The 18,523-nt window shown below is 31.1% G+C and overlaps 1 protein-coding gene across 1 annotated transcript in view; it reads left to right on the top strand.

Annotated features, from left to right (window-relative positions):
- RabGGTb (geranylgeranyl transferase type-2 subunit beta) overlaps positions 1-17,186 on the top strand; it is a 45,853-nt gene extending 28,667 nt beyond the window's left edge. Inside the window, exons 5-7 of the mRNA XM_075360534.1 lie at positions 2,560-2,704; positions 6,872-7,071; positions 16,984-17,186. Of these exons, the coding sequence (XP_075216649.1) occupies positions 2,560-2,704; positions 6,872-7,071; positions 16,984-17,169 (531 nt within the window). The 3' untranslated portion in view covers positions 17,170-17,186. The remainder of the gene's footprint in view (positions 1-2,559; positions 2,705-6,871; positions 7,072-16,983) is intronic.
- Positions 17,187-18,523: the final 1,337 nt, after the last annotated feature.

Below are 18,523 nucleotides of genomic sequence, written 5' to 3'. Positions count from 1 at the left end.
ACTGAAACTAGTTAAAATGGATTCAGGGATGGTCAAAATGTATATTTCCGTTGAAATCTGAAAACCGAGATTTTTGGCGATCACAGTACTTCCTTTACTTCAAAAAAAGAATTAAAAAATGGGGAATACTGTAAAATGTAAATTCATCATCATTTTTCATTTCATAAAAATCACAGAACTGTTCTGATCTTCCTACGTGTAATTCCAAATTTTTCCGTAAAACCCATAGGTTATTTCTTCTAATGATGGTGCTTGGAGCTGAACTTCCTTTGCTTCTTTAATTGCTTCCTCTATCAGCCCCACTTTCATAATTTCTGACACAATTTCATCATCAGTAACAGGAGCACAAATAGGAATATCCTCATCAATAGTCATTCAGTGATTAATTTTGTCATCTACACCTTTGATTGAACTTATCACCACATCATCGGATTCAATAAAACCAGCTTTTTTGAAGCAGTTTTGAATGGTGTCAATTTTTAATTCATTCCAAGCTTTGCATAACATATGAGTAGCATCTAGAAGTATAACCTTTTTTACTGTATCATTCGCAGTCATCTCATGTCCGGCTTCATCTATTACTTGAGTTATCATCCTTCTCATATTTTTTCTTTGTAAAACTTTAAGAGTTTTTACAATACCCTGATCTAAGAGCTGTATTAAAGCTGTTATATTCCATTGTAAAAATATGGTTTTAGAATTGTAACAAACTAATGTATTAGTTGTAAAATTGTCTAAAAATTAAAGCTATTTTTTTCTAAGTGATTAATTTTTCATTCCTTTTTATCAAAACAAATCAGACGTCATCCACATATCTTTGTTTGAATTGTAGTTTGCATTACAAGCAAGGAAACGCCATGGAAACTTCTAGGATATTTTGATTTGCCTACAGCTGGGAGTTCTTTTTTATCACTTAACTCATGTTGCAAGGGCGGAGAACTGTTACACAGCCTTTCTTCTTTTTACCTCCTGAATTGTCAATCTTTCCAAACATAATGAAAAAATAAGGAAGTGCTGAGAAATACAACCCTAGTTCATCACAATTGTAAATATCATCAGGTTTGAAATTTTTTTAAATCTTGGGAATGCAGTTATTATTACAGTCGTTTGCAGCAGGTCAATCTGCATCCAATCTTTCACCAAATGATATCTTGTAATCAATATTGTTTCTCTCTTTCCAATGAGAGAGCCAACCATTAAGATTCCACAACTGATGGGCGCCTTTAATATTTTTGAAAATTTGCTTATTACCAAGAATCTTTAGGTTTCTCTATTCGTGGTAGCATTTTGGATCTCGTATTTTTGTTTATTCTGTGTGGAAAAAATTTCATTTTGACTGTCATCAGGTGATCTGAGTCAACAAGACCTTTCTTGACTTTAATGTTCATCATTTCTCTGATGTTGATATGAAAATATCTGTATGATCAATTTGGAACCCTCCAATTTTCTCACAGGAAGATCTCTATGTTTTCACCTTCTTTGGTAGTCCTCTAAAATGTGTAGTCATTACTTTGACATTTTCTGTTTTACAAAAGATGAATCTTTCTCCATTCCTGTTGATTCATTTGTGGGCTATGTTTTTTCCAACTTCTAATTCTCTAATTTTGTCTCTGCCAATTTGACATTAAGTTCTCTAGTAGATTCTTGAAAGTGCTTTTGTGGGATTCTACACATTTCAGTTTCAAGGAGGCTTTCTTTTGAAGTCTTCTACTTTTTATGGCTTCCTTTTATTATCTGCATTTTTAGGGCATGTGCATTTATTAAGGTGTATATTTTGTTTGTAAATTCATATGTTAGGAATGACAATGTTTTCATTGATCTAAAGTCTACCACAGAATCTATATGTTTTGGTTTACTGTGAAAGTTAAGTCCAGATGTGGCAGATTTCCTTTGATCCATATTCCTGTTTAACTTTGTATATACTAAAATTTTCTGATTCAAAGTCATCGAGATTTTCGGAGTTTAATGTGTTGATGAGATGCTAGAGCTTATCAATTTTGAGGAGTGAGTTTTATGTTTAATGTTATGTATGTTTTTTGTTTAATTTGTAGTTTATGTGTAGATTTTCCAGAAGGCTCTAACATCTTCCCACATGCTTATTGGCCCTGTTGCCAGGACATATCCTTACAGAAGCTAAGCTCCCAATCTTTTTAGAGCAGGGCAAATATATTTTTATTATATTTAGAACAGAACATTTTTTTTATTATGATCTTGGACTTGCTTTCAGTGAATTTTAACAAGGAAATAAATAATATAGATGAAATAACTTCAGCCAAAAGAATTTTTTACAAAGATTTAATTAAAACAATTTTTTTAAATTAATGAATACTTCATTGTAATATGTATGATTAATAGCACTTTCTTGTAGGTATTTTTTAGGAAAGCTAATTGGGACATCTCCCTGTAAAAAAATAATTTGGCAAATAAGGTCATCAAAAGAAAACAACAGCATTTGCCCAAACCATATTAACTAGGACAAGTAATCTCTTAATCATAATTATATAATTCACATTTATAGATGTAAAATATCTTTTAATCATAAACTTGATATTTTTCTAGGGTCGGTTAGATGCAATTGACGTTGATAAGGCTGTTGAATTTGTTCTTTCATGCTATAACTTTGATGGAGGGTTTGGTTCACAGCCAGGTTCTGAAAGTCATGCAGGATTAATATATTGTTGTGTCGGATTTCTTTCAATAACTGGTAATTATATACCAAGTACATAATTAATTTTATATAACTTGGATTGTTTAAATTAGTCTTAATTTATTTTTGCTGCATTTGAGTTTCTGCTGCTAAAAACTGGTATCACGGAGTTTGTTAGAAATACCTCGAATTTTGTTAGACAGTGTTTTTTTGTTTTTTTTTACATTTGATGAACTGCAGGACTCAAATATGTCATTTTATTCATTTTTTTAAAGTGACAACGAATTGTGCCACTAGGTACAATTCGAAAGAATTGAAGAAAGAATTACTTGATAGTACTTCTTTCTTTTTCTGTTTAGCCTCTGGAACCACATAAGGTATTATTCAGGGTACAGAACTCTGAGAACTCAGAAGACTTGTAGTCTTGTACAGTCTCAGGTTAACCATTCCTGAGATGTGTGGTTAATTGAAACCCAACCACCAAAGAACACTGGTATCCACGATTTAATTCAAATGTGTATTTACAAGGAAGTTCTTGATAGTACTAGGTAGCATATAAAAACTTGATAATGTACTTCAAATATAAAATTTAAAAGAAAATATACCACTACTTTATGCAGTAATTCATAAAAAATAAAAGAATCTAACAAAACACAGTGATATTAAAAAAAAAAATGAAATTGTAAACCATACGGTAAGAGTCTTGCAGATATCATTTCTTCTGCTCCAAAAACAAAAACTCTGTAATATAAATAAAACAATACTGATATCAAAAAAGTTAAGACACTACATTTCTATTATCAAAATCTGTTATTAATTTAGAATTTTGTTTTTAAAAAATACATGTTACATATATGTAATAGAAAATAGGTGTATAATAATAGATAATAAACAATTTTTAAGGTTCCATAAAATAAGCAAAAAATAGAAAAATTTGTTACAAAACTCTTACCAGCTCAATTTCATTTATTAAACAATGAATAATACATGTCACATTTACAGAAATAATGTAATTCTTATGATTATTAGTTGTTTAATAAATGAAATTGGGCCGGTAAGAATTTTGTAATAAATTTTCCTATTTTTTGCTTATTATATGGAACACTTAAATATTGTTTATTATCTAGTATTGTATATCAATTGTTTATTACCATACATTTCACATGTATTTTTTTTAAAACAAAATTCTAAATTAATAACAGATTTGATAATAGAAAGAAATATACTGTCTTACCGTTTTTTATATCAGCATCATTTTGTTAAAAACAGTTTTATTTATATTACAAAGATTTTGTTTTTGGAATGGAAGAAATGATATCTGCGAGACTCTTACTGTATGATTTACAATTTCATTGTAATTTTTTTGGATATAGTATGCCTTATGACATTAAAGAAATAAAATATTATGTTGATACCTTGTTACACATGTTGAAGAACCCTTTATTTCAAGTTCTTCACAATCTAGCAAATCTCCCAGTTTTCAGATGCATTTGTTAACTTACACATTCATTCTTTTGTCCTCCATCTGTTTTCCTACATACACAAAGGTTTTTTCCACTTGTAATTGAAATCTGTACCTCTTCCTTTTCACATTCTATGAGTCAGAACTATTTTTTTTTCTTTGTATTGTTCTACATTTTATTCATTTTGACCTCTGCATTTCTTTTATGTGGCTTTTCTTTATGTGGATTTTTAACTCTATAGTATCAGATCACATTTTGTCTTGCTTTTTACTAATCTTGTTTTTCCAGTACTGTCTTGTAAATCTCATTAACAACTATTCTGAATAGTAACAGGATACTCCTACATTTTAAGCTTGCCTTTGTATTACAAAAAGTTCATCCTTTGATCAAGCTCTTCTCTTACATTTTCTCTGCACAGTGCCACTGCAATCTCAATTTTTCTTTGTTTTTGAGCCCCATGTACATAAGAACATAAGCTTTATCAATGACACTGTCATCAAACTATTCATATCTTTTCAACCTTTACCTAGATGATAAATCTGATTTCTGTTTTGCCTAAAATACCACTTCTGTTAATGATTTCCAACTCATTCCCTAATGCTTTTCTCTAGTATTATTTTGATGTATTTTAAGATATTTTGGTTTGATTTTATATTGCAAGTATTATTTTGATAGACATTGTTATAACTGTAATTTAAAAAGAATAGATCTTTTCAATTTCACCATAGTTTTCCCCATTTCTTCAGAAAGATTACTTTCTGAATGTCATGTATTACAATTGCATTGATAATTTACTTGGGAGCCAAATGGCATTGGATAACATCTGTTTGCCCATCCTTGCAGAAAATGAATGTATGTTAAGAATTTAATTAAGACATATCACACTGAGATTAATTTTATAATTTCCTTTCTTTTATTATGCTTTAAATTTTATAACTACCCTTTCAGTATTTTCTTGTGGAGTTTCAGTTTTATTGATTTTTTCTTCATTAATTCCATTAAAAATATTCTTGATTTTTATTATTTTATTGCCTTTTCTTAACTTTCCTTACTGCATCTTCATCCACCTTTAGCTCATCTACAAAGGCTACATCCAGCTTTTTCTTTTCTTCCCTCACAATATCCATGCAATTCCTTTTTGCACCTTCAAAGAAACCCACATTAATTTCCAATTTAAGAAAACTCATTTTTCTTTTTGCTGTTTTATTATTCTTTCTTTTGCCTCCCATTTTCAATATTTCATCATACCCTTTACCAAGACATCTTTAAATTGTCTATTCCTAACTTCATCCCAATAAGCTTTTATTAGTATAAGTTTTTATAAAATCTCTAACCTTTACATTTTATTCAAGAATATTATATACTTTCCAACCTCATATTATTTAATTTTTACAGTGTCCTTGTTCATATTTTAGTCAATATCATTCTATAGCCTTCACAAAATGCTTCTAATATATCTTTTTCCAATATATCTTCTACTAAAATATAGTTAACTAGTTCTGTAAGGAAATTTATAATTATTTTTTCAATTTTTTTTTTTAGAACTTGGTTTTTCTTCTCGTTTATTTGGCCGATATATTGTAAGTAACTGTTATTTAATATAATGTCCTGGCCAAAATAGTAAACTGCCCTACCTATACTCTCCTTTGCCAAAACCCCACTATGAACTGAGTCAACTATTAATCTAAACTAGAATGTGCTACATAGGGCTTAGCTGGGTGGTGACTCTCCGTGTGTAGAACGTTCATGTATCTATTCAAAGGGTTTCCTCTTCCTCCTAAAACTAATATCTATTTACTCCTCCACATAAGATAAAAAATCACAATCATATTGCTAGGTAGTACCACCTAATGAAGTCTTGTAGATAATTTAAAATATTTTTTTCAAAGAAATGTTATTCATTATTAGTGCACATTAAGTACATGTAATTTTAGTCGTGCATATTTAGTACTTGAATGAATATATAAAGAAGTATATACATTGTGAGCTTTTTTCTTATATTATTGATTTTCCTGAAAAACAAGTTGTTTTTACTTTTTCAAAAGTGTTGAAAATTCAGAACTTTGGAATGAAAATTAGCACGATTTACATATTTATTTCTGTAACATGTTAGTTAAATGAAATAAATCTGTTTACAGTTTCAAGCCACTTTACTAATACAGTTCAACAGATTAATTAATACAAGCAATACCACAATTATTCAACAATACTGCATGGATTTGTTTTTTCCAGGTACAGAATATTTATGCATACACAATACACAACCTATCTGCAGTGAATTGCCAGATGTTCTTTAGGTATATATTTTTGGGCTCTATTTACATTACATTAATTTTGCATTTGATTGTTGATCAACATATTTCATTTAATAATTTATATGTTTCTACATATCTCATTGAAAGACTAAAACTTAATTTTATAACAATCAAATTTAATTGAAAGTTCCTTAGTTTAATACCATATAAATGTAGGAGATACCTGTTAATATTGTTATTAGATTATAATTATTATTTTATATATGTGCTTGTGTTTTTCAAATGTGTACTTTTATTACTTTCTGTTGTTAAATTTAAAAAAAAAAAAATTTATGGCTTGATGGAAGTAGGAAAAGATTGTTTTTTATTTATATATTAGAATAAATAACTACAGTATGATGTAATGTTTAATTTACTTTATTTCAGATAAATTTTTGTTTTTTATAACTGATAAATACATTTTTTTTTTTTAATGTAATATTAATAAATTTGCTGGTACTTTTTAGGAAGACTACACAACATAGATGGAGATCTGTTAGGATGGTGGCTGTGTGAAAGACAATTGCCATCAGGTGGACTTAATGGACGTCCTGAAAAACTTCCTGATGTATGTTATTCTTGGTGGGTACTTGCTTCACTTTCTATTCTTGGACGATTACATTGGGTACATAAACAATCACTGGAAAAATTTGTATTGGCCTGTCAGGTAGGATACCTTATATCAGAATTTGATTACATCTTATTCAGTGATGTGTAATATTTATTTTCTTTTATATGAATATATTTATATATATTGTTACAGTACATTTTATTAATCCAGTGATTATTCATAATTGCTGGTTAATTTTAAAATTGCCTCCAATGTTGGGGAATTTAGTAAATGTGTAGGAATTTATTAAATATACTGCTCATTTTACATATTCTTCACATTAGCATATTTTATACATGAAAATGAAAACTCGACTATAAGCAGCAATTACTAAATTTATTATTTAAATACTCAAAACATTACTGTTAATAAGTAGAGGTTTATGAGCATCGATTATGCTAATTCCATGTACTGATGAATCGTATGTATATCAACATAACCAATGCTCGCTAACCTCATCTAATTAACATTAAATATATAAATTATATATGTTACCGGCAATTAGTCATATTAACCAATAATTATGCACAATCACCAGATTAATTAAATTTACTGTAACATATATTATCTGTTCATTCTTAGAAGGAGATATGAAATAAACAAATTGCAAATGTGATAGTGCATATATAAACAGCACACTATTGTGCACACCGAGCTATTGTAAATACTGGATGTTTATTAACAAAACATCATTGTTTATCACTTGACGTCAAAATAACTGTATAAATTTTCTTATTCCAAACTGGATATTTTTAATTTTCTTTTAATTGTAGTTCTGTCAGTATTTTTTTTTTTTTTTTTTGGTATGCATGACTGTGTGTGTTTGTATATTTGGTTACTGTGTGATCTATTTATGCAGCAATTATTACTTATTATTGTGAGATTTGATAGTGTGATTAGCCTATATGCATGTGTATTCAAATAGTTTATGGCTTATAATTCAGGAACATCTTTTAATAAGCATAGAAAAGGGGAACATTTTGCGAAGTGGTGAAGAAAAAAAGGAGTTTTAAACATATTCAATTAACTACTACAGAAAAATCCTACATTGTTAAAAGAGAAAGTGGTGAAATTTATTTCTGAATTAACTGGTGTGTCTGTTAGTAATATTAATATGAGGTTTAATTTTTTTTCAAGGTCCGATCAGTCACGAAATTAAAACTGCAGTGAAAATAAAAAAATTTTTATTTGTAACATAGTTATTTCTCTACATAGTCGCCACTCCGATTTAGACATTTGTCATAGCATGGTACCAACTTTCCAATACCCACGTATTAGAATAGAGCCACCTGTGTTTTCACCCATGTTTCTACGCTGATCTGCAGCTCGATGTCTGTGCCAAAATTTTGTCCTCCTAGCCAGCATTTCATGTGAGCAAAGAGGTGAAAATCGGATGGAGCCAAGTCCGGGCTGTATGGTGGATGATCAAACACATCCCAACGAAAACGCTGCAGGAGCTTCTTTGTTACAGCTGCAGTGTCATGGAGAAAGACAATGCCTGATGACAACATTCCTCTCCGCTTATTCTGAATTGCCCTTCATAGACGTTGAAGAGTCACACAATATGAGGCTGCAGTGATGGTCATGCCACATTCCATGAATTCCACCAAGAGAACTCCATTCCACTCCCAGAACACAGTAGCCATACACCTTCTGTTGGAGAAGGTTTGCTTGATCTTCTTTGGTTTACTGGGAGAATGAGAATGCATCCACTGTTTGGATTGTCCTTTTGTTTCTTCAGTTTCGAAATGGATCCATGTCTCGTCCCCTGTGAAAATTTTGTTCAAAAAATCTTCTTCATTATGGTAGCGCTAGAGAAACATTAGGGAGGCGTCCATTCTCATTGTTTTGTGATGGTCGGACAGCATCTTGGGAACCCATCTCACACACAGTTTGCAGTACTGAAGTCTCTCACTCACAATGGTGTAGAGAGCTGACCTTGAAATTTCAGTTAATGAATCACTCAATACAGAAATTGTGAATCGACGATTTTCTCGAATTGCCTCATCCACTCGCTCAACGAGATCATCGGTTGACACACTTCCTTCCCTGACCGCCTGCATCATGAACATCTGCATATACTGCTTTAAAGTTTCTGCACCATTGTCTCACTTTGCTGTTACTCATTGAAGTTTCACCGTACTCATTACTTTTCATCTGCATTACACCCCTCAGCCTGAAGAAATCGAATTACCGCACGCACTTCACACTTGGCGGGAGATGCTATTGTTGTAGACATGTTTACATGCTAGCTGCATTTTCAGAACTAAACGAAGTGACGCAGCATGATTGAAGGCCATACTAGAGACACTGCGCAACACATGCGCAAAGGTTCATCAGATTTTTGCGCGGGTTTTTACTTCGTGACCGATCGGACCTTGAAAAAAAATAACCCTTGTAGATTATGAATTGAAATAAATAGGAAAGGAAAGGTAGAAAAAAAATCCTGTTAAAAGATAGAAAAAGTGGAAAACCTGTGCTAGGAAAATGGGATGAATTTTACAAAAATGTAATAAGTTGACTGTGCATAATGTCTTTTTTTCAAAATGAAATACCATCCTTAAAAAAAAATGCTGGCTGTGACAAGAGTTTACCAAAGATTGGACCACTAGTTTATACAAATTATTGTTGTCGATGGATTTTAAATTTATCAAAAGAAATAAAAAAATGTAATTGTTGATCGAGTAAAGATCATAATTTGGCAGCGTAATTATTTTAAAAAAAATAACAACTGCAGAAAAACTGGTAGAATTATATTTTATTTGGATGAAGTGGTAAATGAAGGCCACACCACTTCAAGATTTTGGTGTGATATGGCAGTAAAAACAGCACTTTCGTCAGGATTGAGCAGGGACCTGCAACCACCAAAAACTTTTGGTACATATTGGCAATGAAAATGGATTTTTAGTGGAGGTATTACTCATTTTTGAATCCAAAAAATCTGGAGATTACGAAGATGACATGAACCGAAATATTAAGTGGTTTGAAAAAGTATTGTCATTATTATCCAAAAATAGTTTGTTGTAATGGACAATGCTCCGTACCATAGTGTTATACTGGAAAAACAGTTAATTGAGGAAACAAGAAATTGCTTTATGGCTGCCATCAAAATATATCCACTTTGGAGAAAAGTTTAAAAGCAGAACTCCTTAACATGTAAAACACAATCAAGAAAAATCTCATAAATTTTTAATCAATGATTTGGCTGCAATAAAAGGTCATACAGTGTGTTAAGGCTTCCCCCTTATCACTGTAATCTTAATCCAATTGAGTTAGTATGGAGCCAATTAAAAGGATATGTTGCCCAAAATAATAATACGTATAAAATGAAAGATGTTAATCTTGCTTAAAAAAGGCATGAATGGGGTATCAACTGATAAGTGGAAACAGTGCATGAAGCGTGTTAGAGAAGAAAATAAAATGTGAGACTTAGATAATTCTCTACATGTTAGAGATTATTCGTTATCAACACCAACTTCTGGGAGTGATGAAAAATCAGATATAATGGAGGGAATCCAGTGTTTGTAGGACACTGACAGAGAATAAGGTAAGCAGTTTTCTTAATGTTTCAAAATGGTAAGGTGTTGTTCAAGTTATATATTTTACCTATTAAATTATTTTTAATAATACAGTAGTATTGTTTGGGATATTTATTATTTTATTCATAGATTTTATTATATTAAAAATTTTGTGAGGAATTAAAAAGTTATAAGTTTAGTTTATAATTAAGTATAAAGTAAATATTAATTAAATAAATAAAGTGTAAAGTGAGTATAAAATTTTGTGAGAAATTACAAAAAATTGTAAGTTTAGTATGAAATATTTTTTAGGCATACTGTTCCACACAGTGCTCTGTCATCTGCAGTGTATTTATGCGGGTCCTTATTTGAATGACAGAGTATATATATATATGTAACATGTATCATGAAGTTCTTCCAGGACTTTCATAACCTACTCTACTCATGAAGATAATGAAAAAAATTCATATATCCTAAAATGTTTCTTTTGTGAGTTATGGCGTAGTGAAAGATTTTGCTCTGAAATTTTTAGGATGTTAATTAAGGGACAAAATTAGTGATTTCATACGGTTTTTTACCATATGGGAATCAATATTTTTACCAGATACGGGTTTGTATCTGGGAATCAATAAATTGGGATAAAAAAATATTGTTTTTTGTTTGACATACTATAACTTTGTTAAATCGGTAATAAACACATAGAATTTTTAAACAAAACTTTTAGAGAATTTAATTTTGAACTAAATGGTGTAAGATATGTTGAAAAAACAAAGAAAAGTTAAAAAAAAATTGAAACATTGATCAGAAAAGTACTTATTTAATGTAATGAAAATTCATTTTTGGTTATGTGAAAAACTTGTAAAAGCAAGATTTGCTATTTCAACAGCAATTTAAAAATTGCTGAACAAAAAACTGGAAATGCTGAAACTTAAAAAAACTGAAAATTATACAACAATTGTAAAATAAAAATAAATATATAAAAATTTTTTAGAATAATTAACTCAGCTTCAAATAATGGGCAGGCAGGAGTAGGTTTCATAATGAACAAGAAGATAGGGAAGAGAGTAGAGTATTTCAAAACGCATAGCAATAGAATCATTGTAATAAGGATAAAATCAAAACCTAAACCGACAACGATTGTTAACGTCTACATGCCTACAAGCGCCCATGATGATGATGAGGTAGAGTGTGTATACGAAGAGATTGATGAAGCAATTAAACACATAAAAGGAGATGAAAATTTAATAATAGTTGGAGATTGGAATGCAAGCATTGGTAAAGGCAAGGAAGGAAATATAGTGGGTGAATACGGGCTGGGCAAAAGGAATGAAAGAGGGGACCGACATATAGAGTTTTGCACGAAGTATAATTTAGTAATTGCCAACACCCAATTTAAAAATCATAATAGAAGAATATACACTTGGAAAAAGCCAGGCGATACTGCGAGGTATCAGATAGATTATATCATGGTTAAGCAAAGATTTAGAAATCAACTCATTGACTGCAAAACTTACCCTGGAGCAGACATTGATAGCGACCATAATTTGGTGATAATGAAATGTAGATTGGGGTTTAAAAACCTGAAGAAAAGGTGTCAGATGAATCGGTAGAATTTAGAGAAGCTTGAGGAAGAGGAGGTAAAGAAAATTTTTGAGGACATCGCAAGAGGTCTGAGTAAAAAAGATAAGGTAGAAAATGTAGAAGAAGAATGGGAGAATGTTAAAAAGGAAATTATTAAATCAGCAGAAGCGAACTTAGGTGGAACAAAGAGAACTGGTAGAAAACCTTGGGTTTCAGACGATATATTGCAGCTGATGGATGAACGTAGAAAATATAAGAATGCTAGTGATGAAGAAAGTAAAAGGAACTACCGACAATTAAGAAATGCTATAAACAGGAACTGCAAACTAGCGAAAGAAGAGTGGATTAAAGAAAAGTGTTCAGAAGTGGAAAGAGAAATGAACAGTGGTAAAATAGACGGAGCATACAGGAAAGTTAAGGAAAATTTTGGGGTACATAAATTAAAATCTAATAATGTGTTAAACAAAGATGGTACACCAATATGTAATACGAAAGGTAAAGTCGATAGATGGGTGGAATATATTGAAGAGTACGGAGGAAATGAATTAGAAAATGGTGTTATAGAGGAAGAAGAGGAAGTTGAGGAGGATGAAATGGGGGAAACAATACTGAGATCTGAATTTAAGAGAGCATTAAAACATTCAAATGGCAGAAAGGCTCCTGGAATAGACGGAATACCTGTAGAATTACTGCGCAGTGAAGGTGAGGAAGCGATTGATAGATTATACAAACTGGTGTGTAATATTCATGAAAAAGTGGAATTTCCGTCAGACTTCAAAAAAAGTGTTATAGTCATGATACCAAAGAAAGCAGGGGCAGATAAATGTGAAGAATACAGAACAATTAGTTTAACTAGCCATGCATCATAATCTTAACTAGAATTCTATATAGAAGAATTGAGAGGAGAGTGGAAGAAGTGTTAGGAGAAGACCAATTTGGTTTCAGGAAAAGTATAGAGACAAGGGAAGCAATTTTAGGCCTCAGATTAATAGTAGAAGGAAGATTAAAGAAAAACAAACCAACATACTTGGCGTTCTAGACCTAGAAAAGGCATTCGATAATGTAGACTAGAATAAAATGTTCAGCATTTTAAAAAAATTAGGTTTCAAATACAGAGATAGAAGAACAATTGCTAACATGTACAGGAAACAAACAGCAACAGTAATAATTGAAGAACATAAGAAAGAAGCCGTAATAAGAAAGGGAGTCCGACAAGGATGTTCCCTATCTCCGTTACTTTTTAATCTTTATATGGAACTAGCAGTTAATGATGTTAAAGAACAATTTAGATTCGGAGTAACAGTACAAGGTGAAAAGATAAAGATGCTACGATTTGCTGATGATATAGTAATTCTAGCCTAGAGTAAAAAGGATTTAGAAGAAACAATGAACGGCATAGATGAAGTCCTACGCAAGAACTATCGCATGAAAATAAACAAGAACAAAACAAAAGTAATGAGATGTAGTAGAAATAACAAAGATGGACCACTGAATGTGAAAAAAGGAGGAGAAAAGATTATGGAGGTAGAAGAATTTTGTTATTTGGGAAGTAGAATTACTAAAGATGGACGAAGCAGGAGCGATATAAAAGCCGAATAGCACAAGCGAAACGAGCCTTCAGTAAGAAATATAATTTGTTTACATCAAAAATTAATTTAAATATCAGGAAAAGATTTTTGAAAATATATGTTTGGAGTGTCGCTTTATATGGAAGTGAAACTTGGACAATCGGAGTATCTGAGAAGAAAAGATTAGAAGCTTTTGAAATGTGGTGCTATAGGAGAATGTTAAAAATCAGATGGGTGGATAAAGTGACAAATGAAGAGGTATTGCGGCAAATAGAAGAAAAATGAAGCATTTGGAAAAATATAGTTAAAAGAAGAGACAGACTTATAGGCCACATACTAAGGCGTACTGAAATAGTCGCTTTAATATTGAAAGGACAGGTAGAAGGAAAAAATTGTGTAGGCAGGCCACATTTGGAATATGTAAAACAAATTGTTAGGGATGTAGGATGTAGAGGATATACTGAAATGAAACGACTAGCACTAGATAGGGAATCTTGGAGAGCTGCATCAAACCAGTCATATGACTGAAGAAAAAAAATATAAAAATTGCATAATCTTTTTATTAATGGCAGAAATATAATAATTATTTGAAAATTTATTATTTAAAAATTGGCAATAAAATAACAACAGCTGATCAACAATGGTCAATAGTGTATAGTGTTTAAATTATTCTGGAAGGTACATTATGTATATCGGATACTGTGAGCTGTACTGTTGTTAGCAAAGATTTTCTGTGAATTTTAATTTGAGTGTGATTGGTTTGCCATTGAAGTAATGCCGATCTTATTTACAACAGAGGAAACCCTGATATGGAATTTATTTTGGCTGTGCGGAATGGTAATGCTACAGTTGCTGCAGTAGAATATGACATATGTTTTCTGAATCACAGAATTCCAGTTTCGTAAACAATTAGCGTGACTTTTTCACAATCTTCAAGAGACAAATTCACTACCTAGTATTTGTACCAGCTACGAATGATCTGCCTAACATGACACTTATTGATAAAATTATTATCAATGCAATTCATTACAGTATATATGACATCTTTCTAAGCAGATCATTCTTTCTTTCATATTCAATAATATGGAGAACAGTTAAACAAAACAAGTTTTATTCTTATCATAAACAGCCAGTTTAAGATCTACACCCAGGAGAAGCTTTGCAAGTATGTTTTGTTTACCAACGAGGCAAATTTCACTCAAGATGTGTCAACAACTTACACAATGTTCATACATAGGCAGAAGTAAATTCTCATAAAACAGTGGAAGGTCATTTTCAATACGATTTAGCATCAGTGTATGGTGTGGTCTTCTTCAAAATCAGCTGTTTGGACTGTTCATATATTACCTAAATACTGAATTCTACTTGCACTTTCTTCAAAAAGAATTGCCACAGCTGCTTGAAGATGTTCCTGTAGTGCTGAGATGCAAAGTATACTTCAAGCATGATGGTGCATCACCCCACTTCTCTTGTGCAATTTCCACTCACTTGAATTATCATTTCCCTGAGAAATGTCTTTGTTGTGGAGATCCACATTACTGGCCACCAAGATCGCCTGATTTAATTTTTAGATTTTTACCTTTCGATTTTTGTGTCTGGAAATGAATTATAAGTATTTTAACAAAACAAAAATACATTCTCATGAGGTAATAATTGTATGTAATGGATGTGGTTGAGCAACTTAAGAGCAGCCTTGACGAACTATGGAGTGCAACAAAAGCGTACCAAGAAATGTGATGGTGGGCTCATTTTTTAACATTTATTATAAAGTGATACGTATAATGCACTTTCATCTAATATACTGTTTCTAAATAAAATTCTACTTTTTTTAACTCTATTTTATACCATTTTGTTCAGAATTAAATTCTCTACAAGTTTGGTTTAAAAGTTTTATGTGTTTATTAATTACCCAGTTAACAAAGTTATTGTACATCAAACATAAAACAGGGTTTTTTACTCCAGTTTTCGTTTTCACCCCAGATTTCTCAAAAACTACTGCAGATACAATTCTAGAACTTATTTTATTCGATTTTTCAGGTCAAACCATAAGAAATCACTAATTCTGCCCCTTAATTAACAGCCTAAAAATTTCAGTACGCCTCATTTTACTGGAGTACCTGAATTCCAAGCAAACTCTTTCACTAGCCGTAACTCGCATTCAAAGCATTTTAGGATATGTTTTTATGAACTTCTTCCATTATTTTCACTAGTAGAATAGGTTATGAAAGTCCTGGGAGAACTTTGTAATATACAAAGTATATTATGCAAATTCTATTTTGCAGTACTTGCATATTTGTGCATAACATCAAAATTTATAAAACAGTACCATTTTTTATAAATTCAAATTCACAAATTCCTAAAACAGTTTATTTTAATATAATTATAGAATTAAATACCATCTGAAGATGTAGGATCCTGCGAAAATTAATTCTTGAAATTACTATAGTAAGTTTAACTTTTCTATTCACTGTGTTTTAGTGGTTTAAATTTCATTTAATATATACCATATATTAAAATATAAATAATATATCATTTAATATATTAAGCTGTACTTAGTACACTTACTGTATTTATACTATACTATACTATACTTACTGTTAGTACAGTACTGTATTAACATTAGATAAAATGATAGTTTGGCACTATATGACCTGGACATAAAATACATTATTTTATTTGTTTGAAGTTGATATTTTAAAAACTAGGAGAAAAAATGCAAAATTAGCCAACATGCCTCTACAAAATGGCTGCAAAAAAAAAGAAAATACCATAAAATAGCAACTCATTTCTTTAACTTTCTAATAAATTTTGATAAGGATGGAGAGAAAGAACCATGACACAGAATTTTTACATCCCATTCTTTGAATTGAAAATATTATTCAAGTTATAAAAGGGGTTTTCCATACTTTTATTGATGTGTGGTTGTGAAGTTTGGACTGTAATTGCAAAAACCTTACTTATTTAAGTTTTGAAGGTAATTTTGCTGAAGTCTAGTGACACTTCAAGCAGAATGAGTGTAAAATCATTAATATGTTGAATCAAAGAGCAACAGCTCTCTCTTGGCATGGTAATGTGCAGCAAATGTTAGATGATATGAATTTCTGTTCATATTCTTTGTGGTTGTTTAAACTAGATCAGTGTAGAAAGTGAAATAAACCTAAAAAAATTTTAACATTTTTTTATGTGTACCTACTTAAGTAGGTACACATAGTAGCTATGAGAAGTAAGCAAATTAGCTGAGAACATTTGGTGTTCATAGAAAATTATTTACTGATACTACTAATTTCCTTCATGGTTTACAGGATACAGAGACAGGAGGTTTTAGTGATCGTCCGGGTGATTTGCCTGACCCATTTCACACTCTTTTTGGAATTGCTGCATTATCATTACTTGGAAATGAACAACTTGTTAAGGTTAATCCAACATATTGTATGCCTCAGTATATTATAGATAAGTTAAAGCTAAGACCACAAATGCTTACTATTTAATAAATTTTTTTCATTATTATTGTTTTATTACTGTTCCTGTTCTAATGGTATCCGTAATCAATTTAAGATGGCTGACTGAACTTCTGTTTTCTCCAATGGACAGCTAAATTATTGCCACTTTTATTATGTCATTATTTAATGTCATTTACATTCACTAAAGATATTTATTTTGTTTCCATGACTGTTAAATTTTATTACTTTTTTCTATTATTTTACTAAGAATTACTGAACTATCAGTCCCTTACTCCAATCATTTACAAGTATGACAAATTTGTTAAATGAAAATAATAATAAACTATAAATAAATATAAAATACTTTATTAATATTTATAATATTTGATTAAATAAGAATAAAAGATTAAAAAATAATAGATTAAATAAAACAAAAAATTGAAAGATAGATCATTAATACATTATGTATCTAAAGGAAAAATCTCTCCTGCTACAGAGACCTTAACCTTAAAAGTCAGAGGTACAGCCAACTGATCGACATATCCACGTTGTTAGGAAGGCTCTAATTCCTCTAGTGCACATATACAGTGCAGTCTTGCTTGGTCTTCCTCAGCGAGAGGCACAGACAGGGATGCAACTAATGTGGTGGCTCATGAGGTGGATTATTTGAGTGTTGCAATCTCAGATACAAGAGTGACACTAACTCATTCAGATCACAGGTAGACTCTGTACAGGTCAGACTTTAGAAAAAGAAGAGATAACCATTATCCTCAAAATGGTTAAGTTCAGCAAGTTTTATGTGTAAGAATAGCAAGTGTAAAGCCATAATAGCCTGAGTATTTTTTGGCAACACAGTTAATGATCATGTGTAACTCAGAAAAAACCATATATATACCCCATAATATGAGAGCAGGGTGGAAAGTTCCAGGCCTCACACAGAGATAGTATTAGTACACTTAATTTTTTGACAGCATCATATGATTCCATTCTTCATTAGTTTACTATAAGAAGCTGAAGTCGCTGCATCACTTAATATAGCATTTACAGTTCATCAAATTGGAGGATTAGGGCATTTTTTGAAAAGTGGAAAAACTGGAAGTTCGTGCAGAGATTAACTCTGTTACATTTTCACCCCCTCTTGCTGTTGGGTGCCGAAACCTAACAGTGGCTAGGGTCCCCATAGCAAACTATGGTCATTAGACCATCTCACTACTCCCTTGAGCACTGTACGTAGTGTCATCTAAATCAGTCTACACTCATACCTAACCCAAGGCGTTGTGTCCGGATGGACTCTCTCAATTCTTGTTGGAATGAACATTATTTTAGGTTTTATTTAGCTCATGTTTACTATCTTTAAAGTTAAGTTATAAGTTACAAGTGTTATGTTACAAAATTCTTTTAA

This window comes from Lycorma delicatula, chromosome 3, assembly GCF_047948215.1.
Source record: "Lycorma delicatula isolate Av1 chromosome 3, ASM4794821v1, whole genome shotgun sequence".
Classification (NCBI taxonomy): Eukaryota; Metazoa; Arthropoda; class Insecta; order Hemiptera; family Fulgoridae; genus Lycorma; species Lycorma delicatula.
Note: the sequence above shows the minus strand (reverse complement) of the source record. Positions and strands in the feature narration are given on the sequence as shown.